Source organism: Cervus elaphus, chromosome 20 (genome assembly GCF_910594005.1).
Source record: "Cervus elaphus chromosome 20, mCerEla1.1, whole genome shotgun sequence".
In the NCBI taxonomy this organism is placed as follows: Eukaryota; Metazoa; Chordata; class Mammalia; order Artiodactyla; family Cervidae; genus Cervus; species Cervus elaphus.
The window spans coordinates 109,873,393-109,900,430 of NC_057834.1; the positions used below are offsets into that span (position 1 = coordinate 109,873,393).

The 27,038-nt window shown below is 38.8% G+C and overlaps 1 protein-coding gene across 1 annotated transcript in view; it reads right to left on the minus strand.

The window, feature by feature from the left end:
- Nucleotides 1-24,834, minus strand: part of C8A (complement C8 alpha chain) — a 73,109-nt gene extending 48,275 nt beyond the window's left edge. Inside the window, exons 1-2 of the mRNA XM_043878524.1 lie at nucleotides 24,662-24,834; nucleotides 4,370-4,472 (exon numbers count right to left, since the gene is read on the minus strand). Of these exons, the coding sequence (XP_043734459.1) occupies nucleotides 4,370-4,472; nucleotides 24,662-24,738 (180 nt within the window). The 5' untranslated portion in view covers nucleotides 24,739-24,834. The remainder of the gene's footprint in view (nucleotides 1-4,369; nucleotides 4,473-24,661) is intronic.
- Nucleotides 24,835-27,038: the final 2,204 nt, after the last annotated feature.

Below are 27,038 nucleotides of genomic sequence, written 5' to 3' on the forward strand. Positions count from 1 at the left end.
CAAGAGAATTGAGTTCCTGACCTGAATCTATCTCTTACTCACTGTGTACAGTATCAGTGCCTGGAACTTTCTGTGTCAGTTTCCAAATCTGTAAGATGAGGTGGTTGACCTAGTTTACTTCACTAATCATAATCACTAATGATTCTTCCACCTGTGTCCTATAGTTGGAAGAGCATGGGCATGAAATCAGCCCCAAATTAGACAGAGGAGCCTGGTGGGCTGCCGTCTATGGAGTCACACAGAGTCGGACACGACTTAGCAGCAGCAGCAGCAGCAGACCTACCTGGGTTAAAACCCCAGATTCACTTACCAACTGCCCACGAGCAAGTCACTTATCTTTTCTGAGCATCTGTTGTCTAATATGTAAAGTGGTTGTGATGATACCTTAGCTCAAAAGGGTTTTGTGAGAGCTAAGCGAGAGGTCTGAGACCATGTAGCCTTGTGCCTGGCATATCATTGGTGCTTAATAAGCAGAAATGGTTTCTACATCATTATCATTATCAATGCAGCCTTTTCCAGATGCTTCCAGGGATGAGTGCAAAGCCATGTGACTTCCCCTCTCTTTCATCTTGCTCACTTCTGCCTACATGCTCCTTAGCAAAGAGGCAGTTGTAGCAAAAAGAAGTGAGGCTCCAACCGGTCCATCTGCCTTTCGTGCCTGTCAGTTAATAACAGCGATGGCAGATTTGTAAACTTGGTGGGAAGAGAGTATAATTAATGGTCAGTGTGGGAATATGAAGATATTTTCAGTGTCTACCCACATTCTTGTTCCACAACGCAGTAAATACAAGAGAGCTTGTCATACCAATATAGAGTCAGTTCTCTTCTCTTTCTTGCCCTCAAAAAACATTCATCAGTTATAGGACCTGCAGTTACTAATGTGTTGATGGTGATGGTGGTGGCTACCAGTTATTGAGTGCTTACTATTGACTAAAAACTACACATTCTTTTTAAAAATATTATTATTTATGTGTTTGCCTATTCCTGGTCCCAGTTGCAGCATATGGGGTCTTTATTTGAGGCATGCAAGCTCTTGGTTTGTAGCATGTGGGATCTAGTTCCCTGTGTGCATGCGTGAGGGCTAAGTCGATTCAGTCATGACCGACTCTTTGCGGCCCTGTGGGCTATAGCCCACCAGTCTCCTCTGTCCATAGGATTCTCCAGGCAAGAATACTGAAGTGGGTTGCCATGCCTCCTCCAGGGGATCTTCTTCACCCAAGGGTTGAACCTACATCTCTTATGTTTCCTACATTGGCAGGCAAGTTCTAGCACCACCTGGGAAGCCCTCTCATTCCCTGACCAGGAATCAAACCTGGGCCCCATGCACTGGGAGTGTGGAATCTTAGCCACTGGACCACCAGGGAAATCCCTCTACATTATTTGTCTCACTTAATTCTCACAAGTCTAGGAGGTTACATTCTATTAATGATCCCATCTTAAACTGGGTTAGAATTCCAGTTCTGCAACTCACAGTGTATGTGCCACTGGATAAAGTCCTAAATTCCTCTGACCCTTGGTGTTCTCATCTGTAAGATGAGAGAGAGCTGAGAGTGTTCTAAAGATCAGTGATCACACAGCTAAAGACATCGGCTCTCTGTTCCATTCTGGTGTGTGCCCGGTAATAAGAGCTATCAACTTTGTCATCATCCTTGTAGCTGCTGGACTACTCTGGAACGATTATGACTGAGAAGGTATTGGATTAGGTAACCACTAATATCACTCACTACTCTCCATATAGCTCCAGGAGAGGCATACAGTTCAGATTCATGGGCATTTTGGGATCAGACTGGCCAGACTTTAAATTGAGGCTCTGCTGCATTCTTAATGGGCAACCTAAGCAAAGGGGAGGACGGTGTCTATCTGTCTATCACCCACTACTGGCTGCCAAAGTCAAATAAGAAGATGATTTATTTAAAGCATTAGGACAGTCCTTGGTCTACAGAAGTTATTTAATAAATGGCCACTATTATTGTCATTAACATCCTTCCTGTGGTTTCTGTACTTGGAATGATGGTGCAGGCATCAGATTCATTCCCACCCACTCCCTAGTATCTAGGTTGTTATCAAATAATGAAGACATTGTATTGCAGACAGGTTGATAAGGATACTCCCCAGGGACTTCTCCGTGCCATTGCCCATGGTTGGTATCATTAAGACATAATTTTCTTTTCTACCTAGTAGACAATGTTTCTTTTCAGAAATGCACATCTTTGGGAGATTTTGAGAGGAAGAAACATATTAATAAAAAGAAACTCAGATGGCCTTTCAATTAAATAGTTAACAGAATCATTTTAAGAATTACCTTAAAGACACGACTTTTTGAATCCCTAAGAAAGGAATCAATGCTGATGTAAACTGTAAGTCATTCACTTGTGCTATCTGCTATCTAAACTGTAACACAAGAGAAAAATGTAGCTTTAGGAGTTATTTCAATGTATAATAGGTTGAATAATGGCCATGCAAAGAAATCAAGTCCTAATCCTTGAAAGTTGTAAATGTTACCTTATTTGGGAAAAGAATCTTTGCAGACATCATTAATTTGGAGAAATTACTCTGGATTATCCAGGCGGACTCTGAATGCCATCACAGTGTCCTTGTAAGAGGAAGGCAGAGGGGGATATCACTTATACACGTGAGGGAAACGCACAGAGGGAGGGAGTGATGCAGACAGAGGAGCAGAGATTGGAGCGAGCAGCCCCCAGAAACTGGAAGACGCAAAGAACAACTTCTCCTCTGGAGCTTCCAGAGAGAGACTGACTCTACTGACCCCTCGACTGCAGGCTTCTGGCCTCCAGAACTGTGAGAGAATACATTTCTGTTGTTCTAAGCCACCCAGTTTGTGGCATTTATCACAGCAGATTCAGAAAATTAATCCAGAATGTCAAAGCAGAATGAGAATTGGGGGCCAGATATTTTTAAACCGGAATGCCTGGAATTCTTTGGCATATCCCAGAGGTGGGAGAGGCAAGATCATAAATTTAAGCCTTTAGAATTGAACAAACTAGGTCCAAATGGTGTTTCCACCAGTGTCATCAGATCTTCCCAGAGCACTTTCCTGTCTCACTGAGGAGGGGGTTGGAGGCAGGGGAACCATCAGCAGACTCTGTGAGAGGTCAAATGAGGAAAAAGGAGGGCTTGATTCAAGGCAGAGGGAGGAGGGGTAGAGAGGAGGGCACAGAAAGGAAGTGAAACGGCTCACATTTAGTGAACATTTACTCTTTGCCCTGGTGACTCAGCCAGTAAAGAACCTTTCTGCAATGTGGGAGACCTGGGGTTGATCCCTGGGTTGGGAGATCCTCTGGAGAAGAGAACGGCTACCCACTCCAGTATTCTGGCCTGGAGAATTCCATGGACTGTTTAATCCTTAGGGTCACAAAGCATCAGACACAACTGAGCGACTTTCACTTTTACTGTGTGCCAGATGCCATGAAAAGCGCTTTTGTATGCATTATTCATTTAATGTTCTCAAAAACTCTGTGATGTACATACTGTTCCTACTTTCACTTATAGATTAGGAATCAGAGGCACAGAGAAGGTAAAAGATATGTCCAAAGTAACACAGCAAATAAGGTGCAAACCAGAATCTAAGCTGTTCAATCAAAGCTGAAACACAGGCTTGACAGCAATAGGCTAGTAGGCAAGGCTCAGGCAGTGGTGCAGCATGTAAGGGGCTGCACCCAGTGAAGGTGTGTGTTATCTGCAGAGATTTTAAAATACTAAGAAAACAGAATAGAAGTTAGTCTTCTTATTATCATGATAGGCCAGTGATTCTGAACAAAGACAGAGCTGTAATACTTCTCCCTGCCTGAGCAGAGTGCTCCCCACATCCCCCTTATGCTACTGAGTTTAGCAATCATTTTGGACCAATTAAAACCACTTATGTGGGCAAGATAGATATACATCTGTTCATTGGGCATGTCAGCCTTTTTCAGTGCATGAACGTGAAGTCCTCAGAAACACCCTGTGTGGCATGCTTTGGTTTATCTCAGTTTCCATAGGTCATGGACAGCTTGGCACTTTGTTCTCAAGTCATTGGCCCCTCCAGATGACTCTCACTGGAGGGCAGTAGGTTGGCCAGGACCCAGAGAGGCCAGTGGGGATCAGTGTGCCCATGTCTGGAAGGCTACTTTTTTCCATCTAAGCCATAACATACATGTCTGTGAAGCCTCATCCAAATGCCTTACAAACAAAATCAGAAGAAGCAGAAATATGTTCCACCGTCGTGTGTGTATGGCTTCTGAATACCTATTTCTAGACCCATTTTCTCCCCAGACTTCTAGATTTACAGTGCCAACTGCTTACCCCCATTTGAATGCCTACTGCACAATCCAAATGCTAAATGCTCCAGAATTGGGCATTACTGTCTCACCTTCTTGTCCTGGCATGGAAAGCAGTCTGTCCACTCTGCCCAGCTGTCCAACCGGCAGGAAACAGCTGTGGGGGTGAAACTCTCAACAGCCCGACTGACTCTCCTAGAGACAAAAGACCTCGATTCAGTTTTTAACTTTTTATCATGATCATTTTAATTTCTGTAATTATAAATGTGAAAAGCTGTTTTAATATGATGGCATCTTAATAATAGGAAAACAGATGCTGAATTTTCCCCCAGCTTTATTGAGGCATAATTGATAAGAAAAAATTGTATGGTATATTTAAGATGACTGACGTGATAGTTTGGTATGCATATATATTGTGACATGATTATCACAATGAAGGGAAACACACACCTCATCTCCCATAATGACCTTTTTTCCTTCTGTTGTGTGCTAAGACATTTCAGACTTACTCTCTTGGCAAATTCCAAGTGTACACTATGCTATTACTAACTCTAGTCACCATGCTGCACACTAGAATCCCGGAACTTCTCATCCTATTGAGAGAGTCAATTCCTAGGCAGGCTGATAAGAAGTCTGGGGTCCCTGAGCAGGAGAAAGTGGTCTGGGGCTCTCAAAGTGGAGATAGGGGTCTGGAATTCTCAAGGAAGAGGAAAGGACAAACATCTTTTTATTTTCCTCTCTACATTTCTTAGTCTTAGTCACATAGTTTTTTTCTGATGATTACATAACAAACAACTCAGTTTAAACTCTACTAAGGATTATATAACAACAATGTGTATCCTGCTTGAGGATAGTTTCTCCTTCCTGAAAACCTTCTGGCTAATCCTCTCATCTTAAAATGTAAATTATGGGAGTGGGTCTAGTAAGATCTTTACAACCTTGAGACTTTCTTTTGATTTACTATAATAACTAATTAAAAAGTATATAACTCCCTTGCTTAGACTAGTGAGGGGGGCACTCTCTTCCCCCTTCTGATATCTATGTCAGAAGCTTTTGCTGTTCCTTTTTCACTTTAATAAAATGCAGCTACACAAAAGCTCTTGAGTGATCAAGCCTGGTCCCTGATCCCAAAGCTAAATCTTCTTTGGAGATCATGAATCTGACATCGTTCACCATAAGCTATCATTATGACAGAAAGTTTATATCCTGTGACCAAATCTCTGCCCATGTTGTTCTTGCCCCAAGCCCCTCTATTCTATCTCTGGTTCTACGAGTTAGACTTTTCTTTATTTTTTTTATTAGTTGGAGGCTAATTACTTCACAACATTTCAGTGGGTTTTGTCATACAGTGATATGAATCAGCCATAGATTTACACGTATTCCCCATCCCGAGCCCCCCTCCCACCTCCCTCTCCACCTGCTTCCTCTGGGTCTTCCCAGTGCACCAGGCCCGAGCACTTGTCTCATGCATCCCACCTGGGCTGGTGATCTGTTTCACCATAGATAGTATACATGCTGTTCTTTTGAAATATCCCACCCTCACCTTCTCCCACAGAGTTCAAAAGTCTGTTCTGTATTTCTGTGTCTCTTTTTCTGTTTTGCATATAGGGTTATCGTTACCATCTTTCTAAATTCCATATATATGTGTTAGTATGCTGTAATGTTCTTTATCTTTCTGGCTTACTTCACTCTGTATAAGGGGCTCCAGTTTCATCCATCTCATTAGAACTGGTTCAAATGAATTCTTTTTAACGGCTGAGTAATATTCCATGGTGTATATGTACCACAGCTTCCTTATCCATTCATCTGCTGATGGGCATGTAGGTTGCTTCCATGTCCTGGCTATTATAAACAGTGCTGCGATGAACATTGGGGTGCACGTGTCTCTTTCAGATCTGGTTTCCTCAGTGTGTATGCCCAGAAGTGGGATTGCTGGGTCATATGGCAGTTCTATTTCCAGTTTTTTAAGAAATCTCCGCACTGTTTTCCATAGCGGCTGTACTAGTTTGCATTCCCACCAACAGTGTAAGAGGGTTCCCTTTTCTCCACACCCTCTCCAGCATTTATTGCTTGTAGACTTTTGGATAGCAGCCATCCTGACTGGCGTGTAATGGTACCTCATTGTGGTTTTGATTTGCATTTCTCTAATAATGAGTGATGTTGAGCATCTTTTCATGTGTTTGTTAGCCATCTGTATGTCTTCTTTGGAGAAATGTCTGTTTAGTTCTTTGGCCCATTTTTTGATTGGGTCATTTATTTTTCTGGAATTGAGCTGCAGGAGTTGCTTGTATATTTTTGAAATTAATCCTTTGTCTGTTTCTTCGTTTGCTATTATTTTCTCCCAATCTGAGGGCTGTCTTTTCACCTTACTTATAGTTTCCTTTGTAGTGCAAAAGCTTTTAAGTTTCATTAGGTCCCATTTGTTTAGTTTTGCTTTTATTTCCAATATTCTGGGAGGTGGGTCATAGAGGATCTTGCTGTGATTTATGTCGGAGAGTGTTTTGCCTATGTTCTCCTCTAGGAGTTTTATAGTTTCTGGTCTTACATTTAGATTTTTAATCCATTTTGAGTTTATTTTTGTGTATGGTGTTAGAAAGTGTTCTAGTTTCATTCTTTTACAAGTGGTTGACCAGTTTTCCCAGCACCACTTGTTAAAGAGGTTGTCTTTTTTCCATTGTATATCCTTGCCTCCTTTGTCAAAGATAAGGTGTCCATAGGTTCGTGGATTTATCTCTGGGCTTTCTATTCTGTTCCATTGATCTATATTTCTGTCTTTGTGCCAGTACCATACTGTCTTGATGACTGTGGCTTTGTAGTAGAGTCTGAAGTCAGGCAGGTTGATTCCTCCAGTTCCATTCTTCTTTCTCAAGATTACTTTGACTATTCGAGGTTTTTTGTATTTCCATACAAATTGTGAAATTCTTTGGTCTAGTTCTGTGAAAAATACCGTTGGTAGCTTGATAGGGATTGCATTGAATCTATAGACTGCTTTGGGTAGAATAGCCATTTTGACAATATTGATTCTTCCAATCCATGAACACGGTATGTTTCTCCATCTGTTTGTGTCCTCTTTGATTTCTTTCATCAGTGTTTTATAGTTTTCTATGTATAGGTCTTTTGTTTCTTTAGGTAGATATATTCCTAAGTATTTTATTCTTTTTGTTGCAATGGTGAGTGGTATTGTTTCCTTAATTTCTCTTTCTGTTTTTTCATTGTTAGTATATAGGAATGCAAGGGATTTCTGTGTGTTAATTTTATATCCTGCAACTTTACTATATTCATTGATTAGCTCTAGTAATTTTCTGGTAGAGTCTTTAGGGTTTTCTATGTAGAGGATCATGTCATCTGCAAACAGTGAGAGTTTCACTTCTTCTTTTCCTATCTGGATTCCTTTTACTTCTTTTTCTGCTCTGATTGCTGTGGCCAAAACTTCCAACACTATGTTGAATAGTAATGGTGAGAGTGGGCACCCTTGTCTTGTTCCTGATTTCAGGGGAAATGCCTTCAATTTTTCACCATTGAGGGTGATGCTTGCTGTGGGTTTGTCATATATAGCTTTTATTATGTTGAGGTATGTTCCTTCTATTCCTGCTTTTTGGAGAGTTTTAATCATAAATGAGTGTTGAATTTTGTCAAAGGCTTTCTCTGCATCTATTGAGATAATCATATGGTTTTTATCTTTCAATTTGTTAATGTGGTGTATTACATTGATTGATTTGTGGATATTAAAGAATCCTTGCATTCCTGGGATAAAGCCCACTTGGTCATGGTGTATGATTTTTTTAATATGTTGTTGAATTCTGTTTGCTAGAATTTTGTTGAGGATTATTGCATCTATGTTCATCAGTGATATTGGCCCGTAGTTTTCTTTTTTTGTGGCATCTTTGTCTGGTTTTGGAATTAGGGTGATGGTGGCCTCATAGAATGAGTTTGGAAGCTTACCTTCATCTGCAATTTTCTGGAAGAGTTTGAGTAAGATAGGTGTTAGCTCTTCTCTAAATTTTTGGTAGAATTCAGCTGTGAAGCCATCTGGTCCTGGGCTTTTGTTTGCTGGAAGATTTTTGATTACAGTTTCGATTTCCTTGCTTGTGATGGGTCTGTTAAGATCTTCTATTTCTTCCTGGTTCAGTTTTGGAAAGTTATACTTTTCTAAGAATTTGTCCATTTCATCCAAGTTGTCCATTTTATTGGCATAGAGCTGCTGGTAGTAGTCTCTGATGATCCTTTGTATTTCAGTGTTGTCTGTTGTGATCTCTCCATTTTCATTTCTAATTTTGTTAATTTGGTTCTTCTCTCTTTGTTTCTTAATGAGTCTTGCTAATGGTTTGTCAATTTTGTTTATTTTTTCAAAAAACCAGCTTTTAGCTTTGTTGATTTTTGCTATGGTCTCTTTAGTTTCTATTGCATTTATTTCTGCCCTGATTTTTAAGATTTCTTTCCTTCTGCTAACCCTGGGGTTCTTCATTTCTTCCTTCTCTAATTGCTTTAGGTGTAGAGTTAGGTTATTTATTTGGCTTTTTTCTTGTTTCTTGATGTAAGCCTGTAATGCTATGAACCTTCCCCTTAGCACTGCTTTTACAGTGTCCCATAGGTTTTGGGTTGTTGTGTTTTCACTTTCATTCAAAAAAATTGAAATCATTCCAGTCATCTTTTCTGACCACAGTGCAGTAAGATTAGATCTCAATTACAGGAAAAAAATTGTTAAAAATTCAAACATATGGAGGCTAAATAACACGCTTCTGAATAACCAACAAATCATAGAAGAAATCAAAAAAGAAATCAAAATATGTATAGAAATGAATGAGTTAGACTTTTCTTTAGATTCCCACATATACCTGAGATCATGCAGTATTGCCTTTTTTCTGCCTGGCTTATTTCACTTAGCATAATGTACTCCAGGTTCATTTATGTTGTCACAAATGGCAGGATTTTCCCCTTTTTTATGGCTGAACAGATGCTTAATTTTATTTTAATTTGTACAGGTTGCCCATTGATTTGGGCATCTGGGTACTTGTAGCCATAGAACATGAAACAATATCACAATATATATTCCCTTAACCTTCAAATTATCCGGAAGAGTGGGGATAGAGCAAGGAAATGAGAGGAACATTCATAAAGGCACAGTTTTTCTTACTTGGAACCCTGGACTGCAGGAGTATTTCCAATACTTGATTAATTCTATCATCCTTCTTAAAAATTTCATATGCTGTTTTTAAAACAAAAGATATATGGCCTATTGCTCTTTTTATCCCAATATTTTATTGTGGTAAAATGTACATAACATAAAACTTATACTTTACCATAATCATTTTTTAAGTGTATAGTTCAGTGGCATTGAGTACATTCATATTGTTGTACAACCATCACCAACTTCCATCCCCAGAACTCTTTTCATTTCCATGCATCAATTTTGAGATGTACAATTTAAGCAAATAAAAAAAATAGCTATGGATGTTTTCCCTTCATTCAATCACAGTTTTAAGAAATAAAGACTAAAAATATATTGTGCCTCTACCGTATGCAAGGATGATGCTGTAGTGCTTCAAAACTCAGTCTGATTATGCCATGAGCTGGTCCTTGTAATGAATGATGCCCCCCTAGGCTGCAACCCGAGACAAGAAGCCCTAGGATCCTCAGGAAAGTAGTGTTCACATTTATCATTGGTTCTCAAACTTTGATCCTAGGAACCCTTTATACACTAACATACTGTGAGGACTCTGAAAAGCTTTTATTTAAGGAGACTAGATCTACTGATAGTCACAGAATTAAAAATCAAAACTGAAAAATAAAATAAAAACTGAGACATTTTGAAGTGTTTATTTTCCCATTTAAAAATCACTGTGAAATTGTTACATGTTACCATGTATGTTTAAAAATCCATTTCCAAGAAAAATAATTATTGAAAAGAGTTATGTTTTATGTTTTTGCAAATCTCTTTGATGTCTGGTTTATAGGAAGCAGCTAGGCTCTCACCTCTGCTTCTTCATTGAATATGTTGCTTTAATTGAAATCTATGAAGAAACTCCAGCATCATACAGTTATATAGTTGAAAAAGTAATGTAGGTGAGGAGTGTTTTAATAGTCTTCTCAGATAATTGTGGATGTTCTTTGATGTTACACCAACACTTTAAAAGCAGTAATTTCTTAGATGTTAGTTGTAGTTATAATCTGAAAGCCTATCGGTGAATTTTTAAATTCTCCGTTACATTAAAACTCATTGGTCTGTGTATGCTTTAAATGGATCCAGTACCCATGCATGGACTTCCCTGGTGGCTCAGTGGTAAAGAATTCACCTGCCAGTGCAGGAAATATGTGTTCAGTCCCTGGGTAGGGAAGATCCCCTGGAGAAGGAAATGGCAACCCACTCCAGTATTCTTGCCTGGGAAATGCCATGAACAGGGGAGCCGGGTGGGCTACAGTCCATTGAGTCTCAAAAGAGTCAGACATGACTTAGCAAGTAAACAACAACAACATCCATACATAATTATTATAACAGTAAACCTTGGAAATTGAGAAAACAATGGCTCCCCTAGTGTATGTATCTTAAAAATATTCACATAGTTCAATATAAAATATTTAAAAGTCAAATTTATTAATATTAACAGTGATCTCAAGCTCATAGTAGTGAATATGTTTTCCCAAATTTTAATTTTCATTTGAAAGCCCAAATTTTGTCATTGGTAACAAATAATGCTATCTGTTTTCCTGGAAGTAATAGGCCCTCTGCTCACTTTTGAGACAATGTCTCCCAATTATCTTAGCCTGAATAACAGTAGTTTGTCTAGCAGTGATTTTGTCAAGTAAAAACAATGTTCCAGGAAAAAGACATCAACATTGACTTAACTCAAACAGTTTCTTTTTCTCAAGACAATTGTCATACTCAGGTACAATAGAAGTTCTGTATGCATCCTTTCCATTTGGCCAAAAATAATAGTTAAATAACAAGTTTTCAAAGATTGAGTTTTAATAAAATTAACAATTTTAACTGGTTTAAGGAATTTTCTAAGTGAAAAACTTCTTTCCTTTAAGTTTGACCTCACCGCCTTGACTTGTGTCAAGGCCACAGTAGCTTTAGTCAACATTAATTTTACACCATCAGGGCAAACATGAACACAGTGAAAAGAGAAAATAATGCCTTGGTATTATTGTGAAATTGTTTTGAATTCCCAGATACTGCCCTCATAAGATCTTGGGGACTGCTTACAGTCTACAGACCACACTTTGAGAAACTCCGATTTATAAAATGATGTTAGTATGGAACACCAGCTCTATCATCCCTTCAAAGAAAACTTTAGTGTTCAGCCTATCATCTTCCTCTCTATTCCGGTTCCTCTCATCACCCTGGGAGACCTCAGCATCGCTATGAATGAACCACTCAATGCTCTCTGCTCTCGGTTGTTCCTTCTCTTCCTCTTGAGTGACTCTTTGTTCCATTATCTTCCATGATTTCATCCTAGACTTTTGCTCTCTGAGACAGATTCCCTTCCAAATAACTAATTCATGGGTCACCTATGAAGTTATCTGGCACTCCACAGGCTCTTTTCCTTCTATCTCTGTATACTCAAGGATTCCCATGAACTTTTCTTAGACCTCATTGGGGCCTCCATTGACTCCTAAGCTTTCTCTCTAGCAATAAGACCTCCCCTATTTTTATTTCCCTTCACAATCAGTTTTGATTTCATGATCCATCATTTTAAAATTGTAATTATGTCCTAAATTCCTGGACCCCACTGTTCCATTGATCACACCTACCCATGAAACCCAGTCTTGAAAGAATCCAAGTATCTTTCTCCTGGTTAATTCCTAGGTATCTTCAGCCTCATCATAAACATCAGTTCCTTAGGAAAACATTCCTCAATACTCTGACTGATGAGATATCTCTCTTCACATGATTTGGTCAATCTCTGCACATTTTTGTCTCAAAACTTAGCACACTTATAATATTTGTATAGTTTCTGCCATCTCCACCAGATCATAAACTGTATGAATGTGGGTACTTGTACTGTTCACGTGTTTGCTACTGAACTCCCAGCACTTATCATGGTGCCAGACCCAGGGAAGGTGCTCAGTAAATATTTAGGAAAGTAAAGAAACGAAGAAAGGGAGAAAGAGAGAAGGGGAGAGAGGGAGAGGAGAAGGGAGGGAGGGAGGGAAGGAAGGAGAATTAAAGGGGATGGAAAGAATGAAACCAGTTTATGGAAAATAGAAGGACATTCCTTAGAAATTTATTTGAACCTAATTTCCAGTTAGAATCTAATTAAATAATCCTGGTGTCTAGACATTCAGATGGCTCAAGGTTTGGTCCATATGTTATTTTTCTGATAGATTGTCCTACTATTAAAAGTTTGAAGCATAGAAACATGAAGAAAAGCAAGGGTTCTAATCACCAAAAGATGGGAGAGTAGTTACAAGGGCAGAGGTTTGGGAGCACAAAATAACTACAGCATTAGTTCTGCGTCTCACTGTAGAATTGTCAAGATAATGTCATTGTAAGCCCACAGAGACTGCATTATGATGTCAAAATGGAAGGAAACAGTATTAATGGATGGAAGCAAAAGCTTAGACAGAGCAATGCTGTGTTGCTGTAGTTTTAAAAGCTTTGTGACATGATGTCTAGACAGAGGCACACACAGCCATGCTATCACTGAAGCAAGGCTACAAAAGGTATACAAGGACCATTCATTAAGTCGTTACAGGGCTCCAACCTTTTAGCCAATATCAATATGACTGGCGTTTTCTCTTATCATGCCAATGAATTTTTTAATGTAGTTTATTTTTTATAGATTTTGAAAGTCATGCATTCTCCTTAAGATAACATAGAAAAGATTATAAAAGAAAGAAATTGTCCAACTTTCCACCACCATTAATTCTGTTTCCTTTCCTTCTTTATTTCCATAAAATAGTTGAGGTCATACTACTACATTTTTATATGTTGATCTTTCCATTCAATATTATAAGAGAAATATAAATTTTTATGATGACTGCACATTGTTCCATTCCACTAACATTAAACAATTAGAGTATTGAGCACCCAGTTTTTCTGTATTCTAAGTTATTTACTGAAGATACATCCTGTAGAATAGGATGGCTAAATTGAAGGATACAAATGGTTTTAAAGTTTATGACACATATGGCCAAATGGCTTTCCAAAAGAGCTGTATCAGTTTTTCAATTACTTAAGGAACATTTAATAAATCTGTGGCCTAGTAAATCTTGGCAAATAGTTTGAAAGCATCTCCAAGCTACTGAAAATGGAGTCTTTGATTCTAGTCTTTAGTTGGCATCTACCTTGCTGTGCCATGCTGAGCAGAACCCAGAGAGGCTTTTAAGTTTTTCACCTGTAGAATCAGCACAAGGAAATACAGTGGTCTGTGCAGAGTTCCTTCCACTCTGCACAGGGTGCTCTGTGGAGTACCGCTTCCTGAATTATGCACGAGAGGTGGAAAAGGAAAAGAAGCAAAGTTACCTGGTCAGATTTGGATAAACTGCATACAACATACTGCTCTTGGGGATTTAAATGTCCAGTAGTACTTTAAAGGCTCTGAGAAGTTCTGCATTTTAATTTACTTAATCCAGCAGTTACCCAATTTTTGACCATAGGGCAATTTTTTTTTTTTCCATGTAATAAGACCATACAGCACAGTTGAAGAAACACTGATGTAACAGAAAGGGGTTTAGAGTATACCAAAGATGTATATAATCCAGATTCTGCTATTTAAAGCTGAAAATCAGAGATCGTAAAAACTTGTGAGACTGTTTTGCATATGGGAATAAGATTATATATGCAAAGCCCTAAGCATCAGTCTGACATACATGCTAGTTTCTTCTCTATAACCGTCTCAACCCCAAACATGCTCATCAAACCTCTTCATCTTCATCAAAAACATATTGAATGCCCACTCTGTGGAGTGCCAGAGACTAGTGATATGCTCCCCGCCTGCCTTTTTAGATAGGGTGACATATTGGGCAAAAGGCCTGAAACCTGGCATTGAATGTGGCCATCTCAGATCACAGAATAATTAATTAGCTACCCATCCCAGGTGAGAAGATCAGAAAGCCCAACACCGATTAGTTCCAGTGGGTCATCCTAATAAATTGGCTCTGCTCATATTCAGGGCTGATTGTCACTAATTATACAACCTTGAGACACTCCCATTCAGTTACATGGAAATTTACCTCATGAAACAAGTATTGAAAATTTGACTTTCAAAGTGCTGAGTCTCCAGTGACCTCCATGTTGCTAAATCCAGTGGAAAGCTTTCTGGCTTGGTCTTAATTGCCCTGTGTTAACCAGCATTTCCTTCTTGAAATATTTCTTCTCTTGGACTTCTCCAGCACCAAACTTCCTTGCTCCCAGTTCTCTTTGATGTCTCTGAACACTAGACTCCTCCAGGGTACAGTCTTGCCTTTTTGCTTTTCTCATTTTTGAGAAAGTGGGATCCATTTCCTGGGCTTCTCATACCATCTGTGGTAATGCCTCTAGATTGAGATCTTCAAGCTTGGAAATCTTGTCTTGTTTACCCAGTTGTCCCATTTTATATCTCCACTAGTGCCTCTCAGGCATAGTGAACTTAAGGCTCCAAGTTTAAACTCTTAATTTTCTTCTTTTAACCTGTTTCTTTCTCAGTTTTACCCACATCAGTAATTGGAACCACCCTAACACACGGTTGCTCAAGCCAGGTACCTAGAGCACTGGTCTTTAATTCCTTCCATCCCCTCACACCCATATCCAGTCCTTTGGAAATTTCTGTTGGTTTTGTTTTCAAGATGTATCTCAAATATCTTCCCCTCTGCCTACCTAGACTGCCTCGTCCTAATTTTAGACACCATTATCTCTCACCCAGATCATTGCTTGGCCTCCTATAGTCTGAGATGGTCCACTCAGTTTCCTCCAATCTTTGCTCTGCACAGACACATTTTTAAATGAGAAATCAGATAATACCCACCCTGTAGAATACACTCCATGTGATTTTTGTTTGTTTTTCACTACACATAGACTAAAATCCCAATTCCTCATGAAGGTGCCAAAGGACCTCTGTGATCTGGCCCCTGACTACCTTTCTGACATCTTCTCAGGACACAATCCCCTGATCTCATACTGTTCCCATTCTGCAGGTCCTTGAACCTGACAAGCCATTTCCCCCAGGGTTCCTAGCACGTACTAACTTCTCCACTCTCCTTGCTCTTCACATGGTTTCTCCCTCCTCACCATCCTTCATCCTTCAGCTTAAACTTTAACCACCTCCACAGAGAACCCCCCACTTGCTTATTTTTAGATTGCTCTATAGAAGGTAACTGGCAGGAAGGCCAGGGGTCTCCAAACAGAGGAAATAGGCTGCAAGTGTTAGACACTGTTTTATCTCTCTCTCAAGTGGCAGGAGGAAACAAGCTACAAGTGTTAGATTTTTTTCCCCCTTCTCTATACAAATTTTAAAAGGTCTCTTTTAAAATTCTATGTTGCCATAACACATACCTGGTTCTACCTGAACTTAACTTTTCTCAAACATTGAGCTAACCAATGCATTTTTCTTATGGAAATGTTTTTCTTAAGCTCTGTTAATGAGCTATGTATTTACCCTCAGTTCAGTTCAGTTCAGTTCATTTCAGTCACTCAGTCGTGTCCGACTTTTTGCAACCCCATGAATTGTAGCACCCCAGGCCTCCCTGTCCATCACAAACTCCCGGAGTTTACTCAAACTCATGTCCATTGAGTCAGTGATGCCATCCAGCTATCTCATCCTCTGTCGTCCCCTTCTCCTCCTGCCCCCAATCCCTCCTAGCATCAGGGTCTTTTCCAATGAGTCAACTCTTCGCATGAGGTGGCCAAGGTATTGGAGTTTCAGCTTCAGCATCAGTCCTTCCAATGAACACCCAGGACTGATCTCCTTTAGGATTGACTGGGTGGATCTCCTTATAGTCCAAGGGACTCTCAAGAGTCTTCTCCAACACCACAGTTTAAAAGCATCAATTCTTCGGCGCTCAGCTTTCTTCACAGTCCAACTCTCACATCCATACATGACCACTGGAAAAACCATAGCCTTGACTAGACAAACCTTTGTTGACAAAGTAATGTCTCTGCTTTTTAATATGCTATCTAGGTTGGTCATAACTTTCCTTCCAAGGAGTAAGCGTCTTTTAATTTCATGGCTGCAATCACTATCTGCAGTGATTTTGGAGCCCCCAAAAATAAAGTCTGGCACTGTTTCCACTGTGTCCCCATCTATTTCCCATGAAGTGATGGGACCAGATGCCATGATCTTAGTTTTCTGAATGTTGAGCTTTAAGCCAATTTTTTCACTCTCCTCTTTCACTTTCATCAAGAGGCTTTTTATTTCCTCTTCACTTTCTGCCATAAGGGTGGTGTCATCTGCATATCTGAGATTATTGATATTTCTCCTAGCAACCTTGATTCCAGCTTGTGCTTCATTTAGCCCAGCATTTCTCATGATGTACTCTGCATATAAGTTAAATAAGCAGGGTGACAATATGCAGCCTTGACGTACTCCTTTTCCTATTTGGAACCAGTCTGTTGTTCCCTGTCCAGTTCTAACTGTTGTTTCCTGACCTGCATATAGGTTTCTCAAGAGGCAGGTCAGATGGTCTGGTATGCCCATCTCTTTCAGAATTTTCCACAGTTTATTGTGATCCACACAGTCAAAGGCTTTGGCATAGCCAATAAAGCAGAAATATACATTTTTCTGGAACTCTCTTGCTTTTTCGATGATCCAGCGAATGTTGGCAATTTGATCTCTGGTTCCTCTGCCTTTTCTAAAACCAGCTTGAATATCTGGAAGTTCATGGTTCACATATTGCTGAAGCCTGGCTTGGAGACTTTTGAGCATTACTTTACTAGCGTGTAAGATGAGTGCAATTGTGCGGTAGTGTGAGCATTCTTTGAGATTGCCTTTCTTTGGAATTGAAATGAAAATGGACCTTTTCCAGTCCTGTGGCCACTGCTGAGTTTTCCAAATTTGCTGGCACATTGTGTGCATTACTTTCACAGCATCATCCTTTAGGATTTGAAATAGCTCAACTGGAATTCCATCACCTCCACTAGCTTTGTTCGTAGTGATGCTTTCTAAGGCCCACTTGACTTCACATTCCAGGATGTCTGGCTCTAGATGAGTGTATTTACGCTAGACTCTTGTCTTTAAGTTGGTTCCGCCTAAGACTCAGAACCCACTTGACAAACCAGTATGTTTTACTCATACAATAGTTCTCTTAATCTATGTTAATGAAACCATACATTTGCTTGGAAACCTGCCTTTCTTCAAGATTCATGGCAATCATTTTATGGCCTGGGATGACTCACCTTGTGCCAATGTTATCTCAAAATGCATGTTGTGGGTGAGGGGTCTGGTGCCACTCCGAATTTTGAGACATCTCCTTTCTCTAATTCACAGCTTGCTAATAGGTATATAATATACTGCTAAAGGCTAGCAGGGGGGCACTCTTTCTGCCCCCTTCTGCTGTCTATGTCAGAAGCTTTCTCTATCTCTTTTATACTTTAATAAAAATTTATTACACAAAAGCTCTGAGCGGTCAAGCTATGTCAGTGGCCCTGGATTGAATGCCTGTCCTCTGGAGGTCAAGAATCCCAGTGTCTTTCACAGCTCAGCAACAACCTTTTGCTCTGATATCCTCTATTCAAGGACCCTTTTTGTTTCCTTCATAGTATTTACCACAATTTTTACTGAAATGTTCAGTTTACATGTTTATTGACTGATTCCATCACTACACTGCCAATTCCATGAGAGTAAGGACATTATCTGTTTTGTTTGCTATGTACCATGCCTCTTTGTTTGTTTGCTTGTTTAGTCACTAAGTCATGTTGGACTCTTGTGATCCCAAGGATGGTAGCCCACGAGGCTCCTCTGTCCATGGGATTTTTCAGGCAAGAATACTGGAGAGGGCTGCCATTTCCTTCTCCAGGGGATCTGCCCAGTCCAGGGACGGAACCCAGCTCTCCCTCACTGTGGGCAGATTCTTTAGCACTGAGCCACCTGGAAAGCCCATAAGCATACCTGGAATATGTATTAAATGAATGAATGAAAAGAAATTAATGAATGAATGAGCAGTATCTACTGTGTCCCAGGTACACATAGAATTCCACAGAACTTCTAGTTCTGACCCTTTTCCAGTCTCTCCTGCAATATATGCATAATACTCTTTCTTCCACATGGAGTAATCACACCCCATCCATCTGCCCAGACTGTCTGAGTTCAGTTAGGTCTCATTTCCTCCAGATGGTTTTCTGTGCCCCACCATGCATATTAAGTCTCATCAGTCATGTCTGACTCTTTGCAACCCTGTGGACTGTAGCCCACCAACCCTCTCTGTCCATGGGGATTCTCCAGGCAAGAATACTGAAGTGCGTTTTCATGCCCTCTTCCAGGGGATCTTCCCAACCCAAGGATCGAACCTGGTCTCCTGTCACTCTTGCAGAGCAGGTGGATTCTTTACTGCTGAGCCACCAGGAAAGCCCACCTACCCTCTGCTAACATAATCCCACATATGTAGAACCTCCCATACTTTATGTCCACCGCTATACTGCAAATTCTGCAAGGCAGGAGATCATGACTCTGTTGATCACTGTGGTCCCCTCGTGCTGAGCACAGTACCTGGCATACAGTGGGAATTCAATAAAAACTTTTGTATGAATATATCATCTCATTCAATCTTATATAATTTAAATTTTATCAGACTCCTGTGGAATATTATATCTATTTTATAGATAAGTAAAACAGATTCAGAGGAAGATGAAATAATGTGCTTAAAGTTATAATATATTGATAGTAAGTGGTGAAGCAAGAATTCAAACCAAGACTTTTTTTGACTCCTTTGAATGAAAATGAATGAATAAATGAATGAATGAATTTAAAAAACTATCTACTGTGTTCCAGGTACACATAGAATTCCACACTGAACTATACATATTTAGAAAACATTCCAATATATACTAGAAAAAATTCCATATTGGAAAACATTCCAACATATATTCCAATATGTATTGGAAGATTTTTAGAAAACATTTCAATTTTTACTGTGAAGGATTGCTGACAAAAGGGAAATAAAGTAATAAAAGTAATTTTCTAAAAGCTTGCCATGTGCCAGCTTCTATGATCAGTGCTTTATGTGAACTCTTTTAACTCTTGACAAGCACTCATGAAATATGTATTATCCCTATAGATGAGAAAGTTAGCCTTGAAGAGTTTAAGCAACTTACCCAAGTTCCATAGCCACTAAGAGGTGAAGCCAGGATTTAAAACCAGGTTGATTGCACATCAAAGCCCACACCCAGTGCTGCTTGAAGTACAGCTAGGGATTAGTTACCTCGAAGGAAAAAAAGTGTCCATAGTAATGAGACTCATTTTGAGTCACATCGACTACTGCAGTTGTTTATATTAGCTGAAATTTCATGTAGCCTGAATACATATTGATTTCCAGTCATCTGGACAACTACAGAAAATATTCACATGGCCTTGGCCCAGGATACTTTGGTAAACACTCTGATGCCCATGAAATAAAATAAAAAAGAGGAGAGTGATTTAAATTTCATTAGGCTCCACTGCCTATTTCATCTGTTTAGAGAAATAAACAGACTGTTGTTGTTATTCTGTATGTTTGAGATCTTCACTTGTATTTCTTTAACCCCCCGCCCCAAGGGACTTAAGTTCATTCTTCATCGGTGGAAATGTTGGATTGGAAATTGTATAAAAGCCTTTGGGTATCTTAATTCCAAATTAAATATTTATATTACTTGTTAAAAAATTTATTGGAGTATACTTGGTTTATAATATTGTGTTAGTTTCTGGTGTATGGCAAATTAAGTCAGTTATACACATACATATATCCACTCTTTTTTAGATTCTTTTCTCAATAGGTTATTATAGAATATTGAGTAGGTTTCCTTGTGCTATACTACAGATCCATATTAGTTATCTATTGTATATATAGTAGTAAGTATATGTCAATCCCAATCTTTCAATTTATCCTCCCCCACTTATCCCCTCTGATAACTCTTTGTTTTCTTACATCTGTGACTCTATTTCCGTTTTGTAAACAAGTTCATTTGTGCTATTTGTTTTAAATTTGGGTATTGTTGCTTTACTATATTGTATCAGTTTCTGCTATACAACAAAGTGAATCAGCTATATGTATATATATATATTCCCTCCCTCTTGGATCCGCCTCCCACCCACACCTCATCTCACCCATCTAGGTAAGTGGTATAATATGATGTTTATATTTCTCTGTCTGATTTATTTCACTCACTATAACAATCTCTAGGTCCATCCGTGTTGCTGCAAATGGCATTATTTCATTCTTTTTATGTCTGAGTAATGTTCCATTGTATATATGTACCACATCTTCTTTAGCCATTCCTCTGTCGATGGACATTTAGATTGCTTCCATGTCCTAGGTGTTGTAAATAGTGCTTGTCAAAATGGGTGCTCAGTTTTGAAAGGACTTTTTTTTTTTCTGATGGGTAAGGGTAACAATAATGGTGTAATAATACAAATCTAGGAATTAGAAGGCCTGACTGTGCCACTAGGAAGCTGTGTGACTTACATATGAAATTGCTTTGTTTCCTCTCTGGCTGTCAACTGCTGGGGATAATAATTACAACAATCTCAGAGGAAAATAATAAGGATTGAATTTGCCTATACTCATAAAATGCCTAGAGAAAACAGTCTGGTTCTTATTTAATATTCCACTTCTCTTTCTGGGACTCAGTTTCCTTATCTGTAACATAAGTGGATTCAGTTTGATGTCAAAGTCCTTCCTAATTCTAAAGACCCATGAAATAAAAGTGATGGAAGTCGCAAACAACAATTTTAAGAGAGTTATTTTAAGTATATTAAAGGGAATCATAAACATTATGAGAAGTGAAAGATGTCAAAAAAGTACCAAATGAAACTTTTAAAGCTGAAAAATTATAATAACCAAAATGAAAGATTCATTGGATGGGCTAAAAAAAAAAAAGATTAAATATTGCAGAAGAAAGGATCAGTAAACTTGAAGATATGATAGTATTTCCAAAATGAAACAGAGAAAAAATACTGCCAAAAACAATTTTTTAAAAAAGAAGAGAGCCTCAGGGACCTGTAAGATAATATGAAGTAGTTGACTATATCTACAGTCAGAAGGAGAGGAGAGGGTATGGGGCAGAAAACATATTTGAATTAATAAAGGCAAATTTCCCCCCAAATTTGATGAGAACTATAAATCCACAGAATCACACCAAGGCACATCATAAACTGCTGGAAATCAATGATGAAATATTTGAGTCCATTTTTTAAAACAGTTTGACACACGAAGAATAACAAAGTAGACTTTTCCTCAAAGACTATACAAGCCAAAGATAATGGAATGGTATCTTCAAAGTAATGTGGAAGAGAAAGAGGAAACTTTTCATGTAGAATTTCATATTCATCAAAGATATCCTTCAACATAAAGGCAAAATAAAGAGCTCTTCTGACGAATAAAAATGGATCATTCTCTCACCAAAATTCATTCTGACCATAAGAAAGGTCAAAAGAAGTTATTCAGGAAAAATAATAATGGTATCAGAAGTGATATGATATTATTTGAAGGTAAGCTGTTTTAAGTTAATGATGAATGTTGCAAAGCTTAGAGTAGCAGCCAAAACAAATAAAATAGAATTGCTAATAAGTGATTTGGAATTAGAAAAAATAAATAAACCCAAAAGATGACAAAAAAGGAGAAAAACAGAAACAAAGAGCAGATGGTACAAGTAGAAAACAAATAGAAAGTTGGTAAACCCAAACCCATGAGTATCAGTAATTACATCTTACATAAGTGGTATAAATACTATGATTAAAAGACAGAGATTGTTAGACTAGATAATAAAGTAAGACCCACCTATATGTTATCTGCAAGAGTCATACGGCAAAATATAAAGAGTCAGATAAGTTAAAACAAAATATTGGGGGGAAAAGTCACCATGCACAACCCAGGGATATGAAAGCCTCTTGTAATGATAAAGGGGCAAATCATGTATAAACCTGTTTATAGATAGATAATAAGAGAGCTTCAAAATACATGAAGCAAACCCTGATAGAACTAAAAGGAGAAACAGATAAATGCAAAATATAGTTGAGGATTGCAGCATCTTTCCCTCAGCAATTGTTAGACAAGGAGGTGAAACTTGAGCAGCTTTAACAACCAACTTAATGACTTAAAACTGCACCCAACAATAGATAAGGGCACACTTTGAAGTACGCGTGAAATATTCACTAAGAGCATATTCTTTGTTGTAAAACAAATCTCAATAAATTAAAAGGATGGAAAAAATCTTTTAACTTTTTAAAGCAGCACACATGCTGAAGTGTATTTTTTGTATAAAACACATAAAAGAGAGTCATGATTTTTGAGCTGAATATTATAATGTCTTTTCATCAACATTATCTTAAAATATTTTTTCTCAAGCAATTCCATTTTTCTAAGAATTTATAGTAATGGTGTAATAACACACAGGCAGTATAGTTTATAATAATGGTAAATATGAGCTTATAAAAGTAGATGTATGCCATTAAAAATGTAAATATATACCATCTGTTTTCAATGTTAGTGTTTATATAAGATTTTATTTGAGAAAAATAGTTATTTATTTTGCCATTGTTAAATTTTCTTAAAGTTTGAAATCACAGACTAATCCAAAAGATGCATACTAATTGGCACATTACAAATTTATTCTCATTTTTATCAACCATTGGAGAGAAGAAAAATACCCAGAAAAATGACAATAACAGTGACATAGCACCACTGGTAACAGCTGTCATTGAATGCTTATTAAGTACCAAGTGTCGATTTAAGTACTTTTATGCACTTAATTGTTCCTCTTACTTGCTCCCACTTTACAGCTCAGAAAACTTAAATAACTTGCCTCAAATCACACAAATAGTACATGCTGGTCCCAGAATTTGAACCCAGTCAAGTTATTTCACCATGCAGTTTTGCCTTTGCAAAGCCAGGGTCAGACACTCTGGCATTTGACACAAGACTTGTGATTTCCTACTTCAGCACTTTGCAACATATTTAATTGGTTCTCTTTTGCCTTGACTTCAAATTTGCCTCTTCACTGGTCTGTCTTATTTGATAAGTTCATCAAACATCAAGACTCTTTGTTCATTTTCAAAAAGGATTATAATGATAAGCTTTTATAATTAAGGGTATCTCAGCAGAGATTTCCTTTACCACAGTTCTCTGGCCTTTATCTTCTAATTATTAGAGATGAATTTTCTGATTTTTCGAAATGGTATTTGCTTGAAACACAAGTTGCAAATTAACTGCTTGTAAAAATGCCTTTCCCCCTTCTGAACTGTTCTTAGTTAAAGGAAATCTCTCGCTTAACATTTAAAAGCAATAATGATTCAAAATTGAATCATCCAACAAGAATTTTAATAAAATAGCTCTACCTGAAATTTTCAATGTTTAGGAGACAGGGACTCCTTTAAAACTACCCACAGGCAAAATAAGAGGCTATTTAAGCATTACAAAATACTTGATGTTAAGATTAAAAAAAAAAAAAAAAAAACACATGAAGCAAGTTTGGGATATTCAAGAAAAAGGAATGCATAAAATGCAGCATACATAGATAAATATCTCTTCCATTCATTACTCCATAGCAAAAGGTTGACTTCCTGGAATGAAATGACTCAGTATCTTTATAGTCTCTTGTGTTTCCCAAGATAATTTTATATACTTTATCTAATTTTATCCTCCCCCAAACACTATGAGATGTGTATTCTTATAATTCACAAATGGACAAGCAGAGGTTGAATTGTCCAATATCATTCAAGAGAATTATCATTTATTAAGTTGAATATATTTTATATCCAGGATCTTATTTCATGTTCGTTAAGGCTACCCAGGTGGTGCTAGTGGTAGAACCGACCTGACAATGCAGGAGACATAAGAGATTCAGGTTCGATCCCTGGGTTGGAAAGACCCCCTGCAGAAGAAAGTGGCAACCCACACCAGTATTCTTGCCTGGAGAATTCCATGGACAGTAGAGTCTGGTGGGGTCGCAAAGACTCGGATAGGACTGAAGCAACTTGGCAGGGCTCTTACAGAAGAGGTATTATCATGTTCATTTGACCAATCGAGAAACAAGTGCAAAGAGATTAGGCGATTTAGTCCAGATGACCCAGCTCCTAAGTCTCGGATTTGCACACAGGCCTATCTGACACCAAGTGAATGCTTTTTACTGACCTGGAGTCCTTCACTGAATTAGTAACAGCATGGAAAAGAGTCACATTCCATCCTATAACAGCCTGTTGCAAAGCTGACAGCAGCTTATTTCCCGGCTAAGTGACCCTTTAAACTGCAAATTTTGCAGAAACTCTCGGCCAACTCACCAGTTCACCTTCTCCTGTATGGTTACCCCTGGCTGATAAGTCATCAAAAATAAGAGGAAAAAAGCAGCAGCAAACATCTTATCCAGGAGCTACCAACCTGTATTACCTAGAGAGGAATAGAACTACTCAGGGAGTTGGAACAAAAGACATCTACAGTCTGGGATCTAGCTAATGATTAGCCAAATGCCCTAAAATCCTAGACACCAAAGGCCACTGCCCCTCAGATCTTTGGAAAAACAATATACATATGGTTGAGGAAAGGAGGATATTTATAATAACCAGTATCAGCTGAGCAGAAGGATCTTATTTTCAGAATAAGGCAAAAACCAAACCAAGATATAGCTCCAGAATTCGTGATCTTTTCGAGTAGCTCCTGGAATTTCTGAGGTCAGATCAATTTGTTTTGTAAGACTGAAATAAGGCTAACACTGGCATTTCAACTCAGCCGTAAACAGCCAGCAAAATACAGGAAATGCTACCGGTTACATGGGGAAGTTCTCCAATGTATTGCCAAACATCTGGGGTCTGAGAAATGTGGATAATTGAATGGGCTTTCCACCTCTCATCCAGACATTGGGTATCATTACTCTTGTTTTTAGTTTTTACCCGCCCCCCCCCTTTTTTTTATATTGGAGTATAGCCAGTTAACAATGTTGTGATAGTTTCAGGTAGACAGCGAAGGGATTCAGCCATATATACACATGTATCCATTCTTCCCCAAACTCCCCTCCCATACAGGCTGCCACATAACAATGAGCATAGTTCCCCTTGCTATACAGTAGGTCCTTGCTGGTTATCCATTTTACATATAGCAGTGTGTACATATTCATCTCAAACTCTCTAATTCTCCCTTCTCCCTATTCTTCCTCCTTGGCAACCATAAATTTATTCTCTAAGTCTGTGAGTCTGTTTCTGTTTTGTAAATAAGTTCATTTGGATCATTCCTTCTTTAGAGTCTACATATAAGAGATGTCATACAATATTTCTAGCATATTTGTGTCTTCAGGGAACCAGATGCCTTAAATGGACATCTCCAGAAGCATCCTCTAGAATTGTAACAACAACCACACACTGGACTGATGACGCCATGTCTACATACCTTCTCTTACTCATCCAGACATAGTCATAAATCAATTGCATAGAGATGGATAGATACAAAGATAATAATTGAATGTGTGTCAGGCATTTCATTTGTCTTATTTCACTTAATCATCACACCAAGTTTATGAGATGGAAATGATTCATTTCATTTTGCAGTTGAAGAAACGAAGATCCAGAGAAGTTAAGCTGCTCAGGAATAGACAACTGTCTTGATATCCTCAGCAATCATTAGATTCTATCATCAGCAGGATTTGCCACATTATTCATCTCAAAATTATTTTTTAAAAATGTACTGAATAACTTGCTTGCCTAAGAAATTTGCACCTGGTTTAATTGTGGAGATTTAAACAAGGTCCTCAGTTGTTATTATCTCTATTTCTTCAGAGATTAAGTGCAGTTTGACAGAGGTGAATACCAATTATTCCAGGCCCTGGAAACTGCGCCCCGCTTCTGCCCCGTCTCTGATTTCTGTGTCTCTCTTCCTCCCTGTCTTTGTTTTGACTCCTGGGTCCTCTTGGCTGCAATTTTACAATGCTTCTGACCTATTTGGAAAACTCTGTTCTTTTACTTTTTCCTAAAGTAATGTAGCCATGACTAATACCTCATAATGCTTTTACTAACATGTGGCTGTGATGGGAGGTGTTATATCTGGACACCCTAGGGGCAGCTCTGGGAGGCTCACCTGGAACCCACTTCTTTCCACCAACTCCCTAGGTGCCTCCGTCTTCCCTCCAGGCCCCTCCAAAGTTCAGGGTCCGAACCAGGTCATCGGCCCCCTGGGGCGTGCGGCTCAGATTTTCCTTCTGCAGTTCTGCAGCGATTCTCATGGGGAGCAGACCTGTCCCTACAGCAGGGGTCTCAGTGGGAACGGCTTTGCCTCTCGGGGGATATTTGGAAATTTCCAGGGACGTTTATGGTCGTCACAACTTTGGAGGTTGTGTTGCTGGCATCGAGTGGGTGCTAAACATCCTACAGGGCAGAGGGCAGGTCCCCCAACACGGAATTCTCTAGCCCCAGATGTCAGTAGCGCCAAGGTTGGGAAACACCACCAAAAGGCTGGTCTGCCCTTCCCTGACCCCTGGAGTCCTGGTGAATTAAGTTTCTTCTTTTTGCATGCAGGTAATGTTGTCTTTTTTATTAGTTCAGTTCCTTCTTGGCATTTTCCTGTGCAAGTCCCCTCAACCAGGACTTCAGTGGCACTCAGGACTCCTCCTTAACTTCAGGTAACCTCTCTCACCTTCCACACCTCCAACTTGCTCCCTTAAATCCTATAATA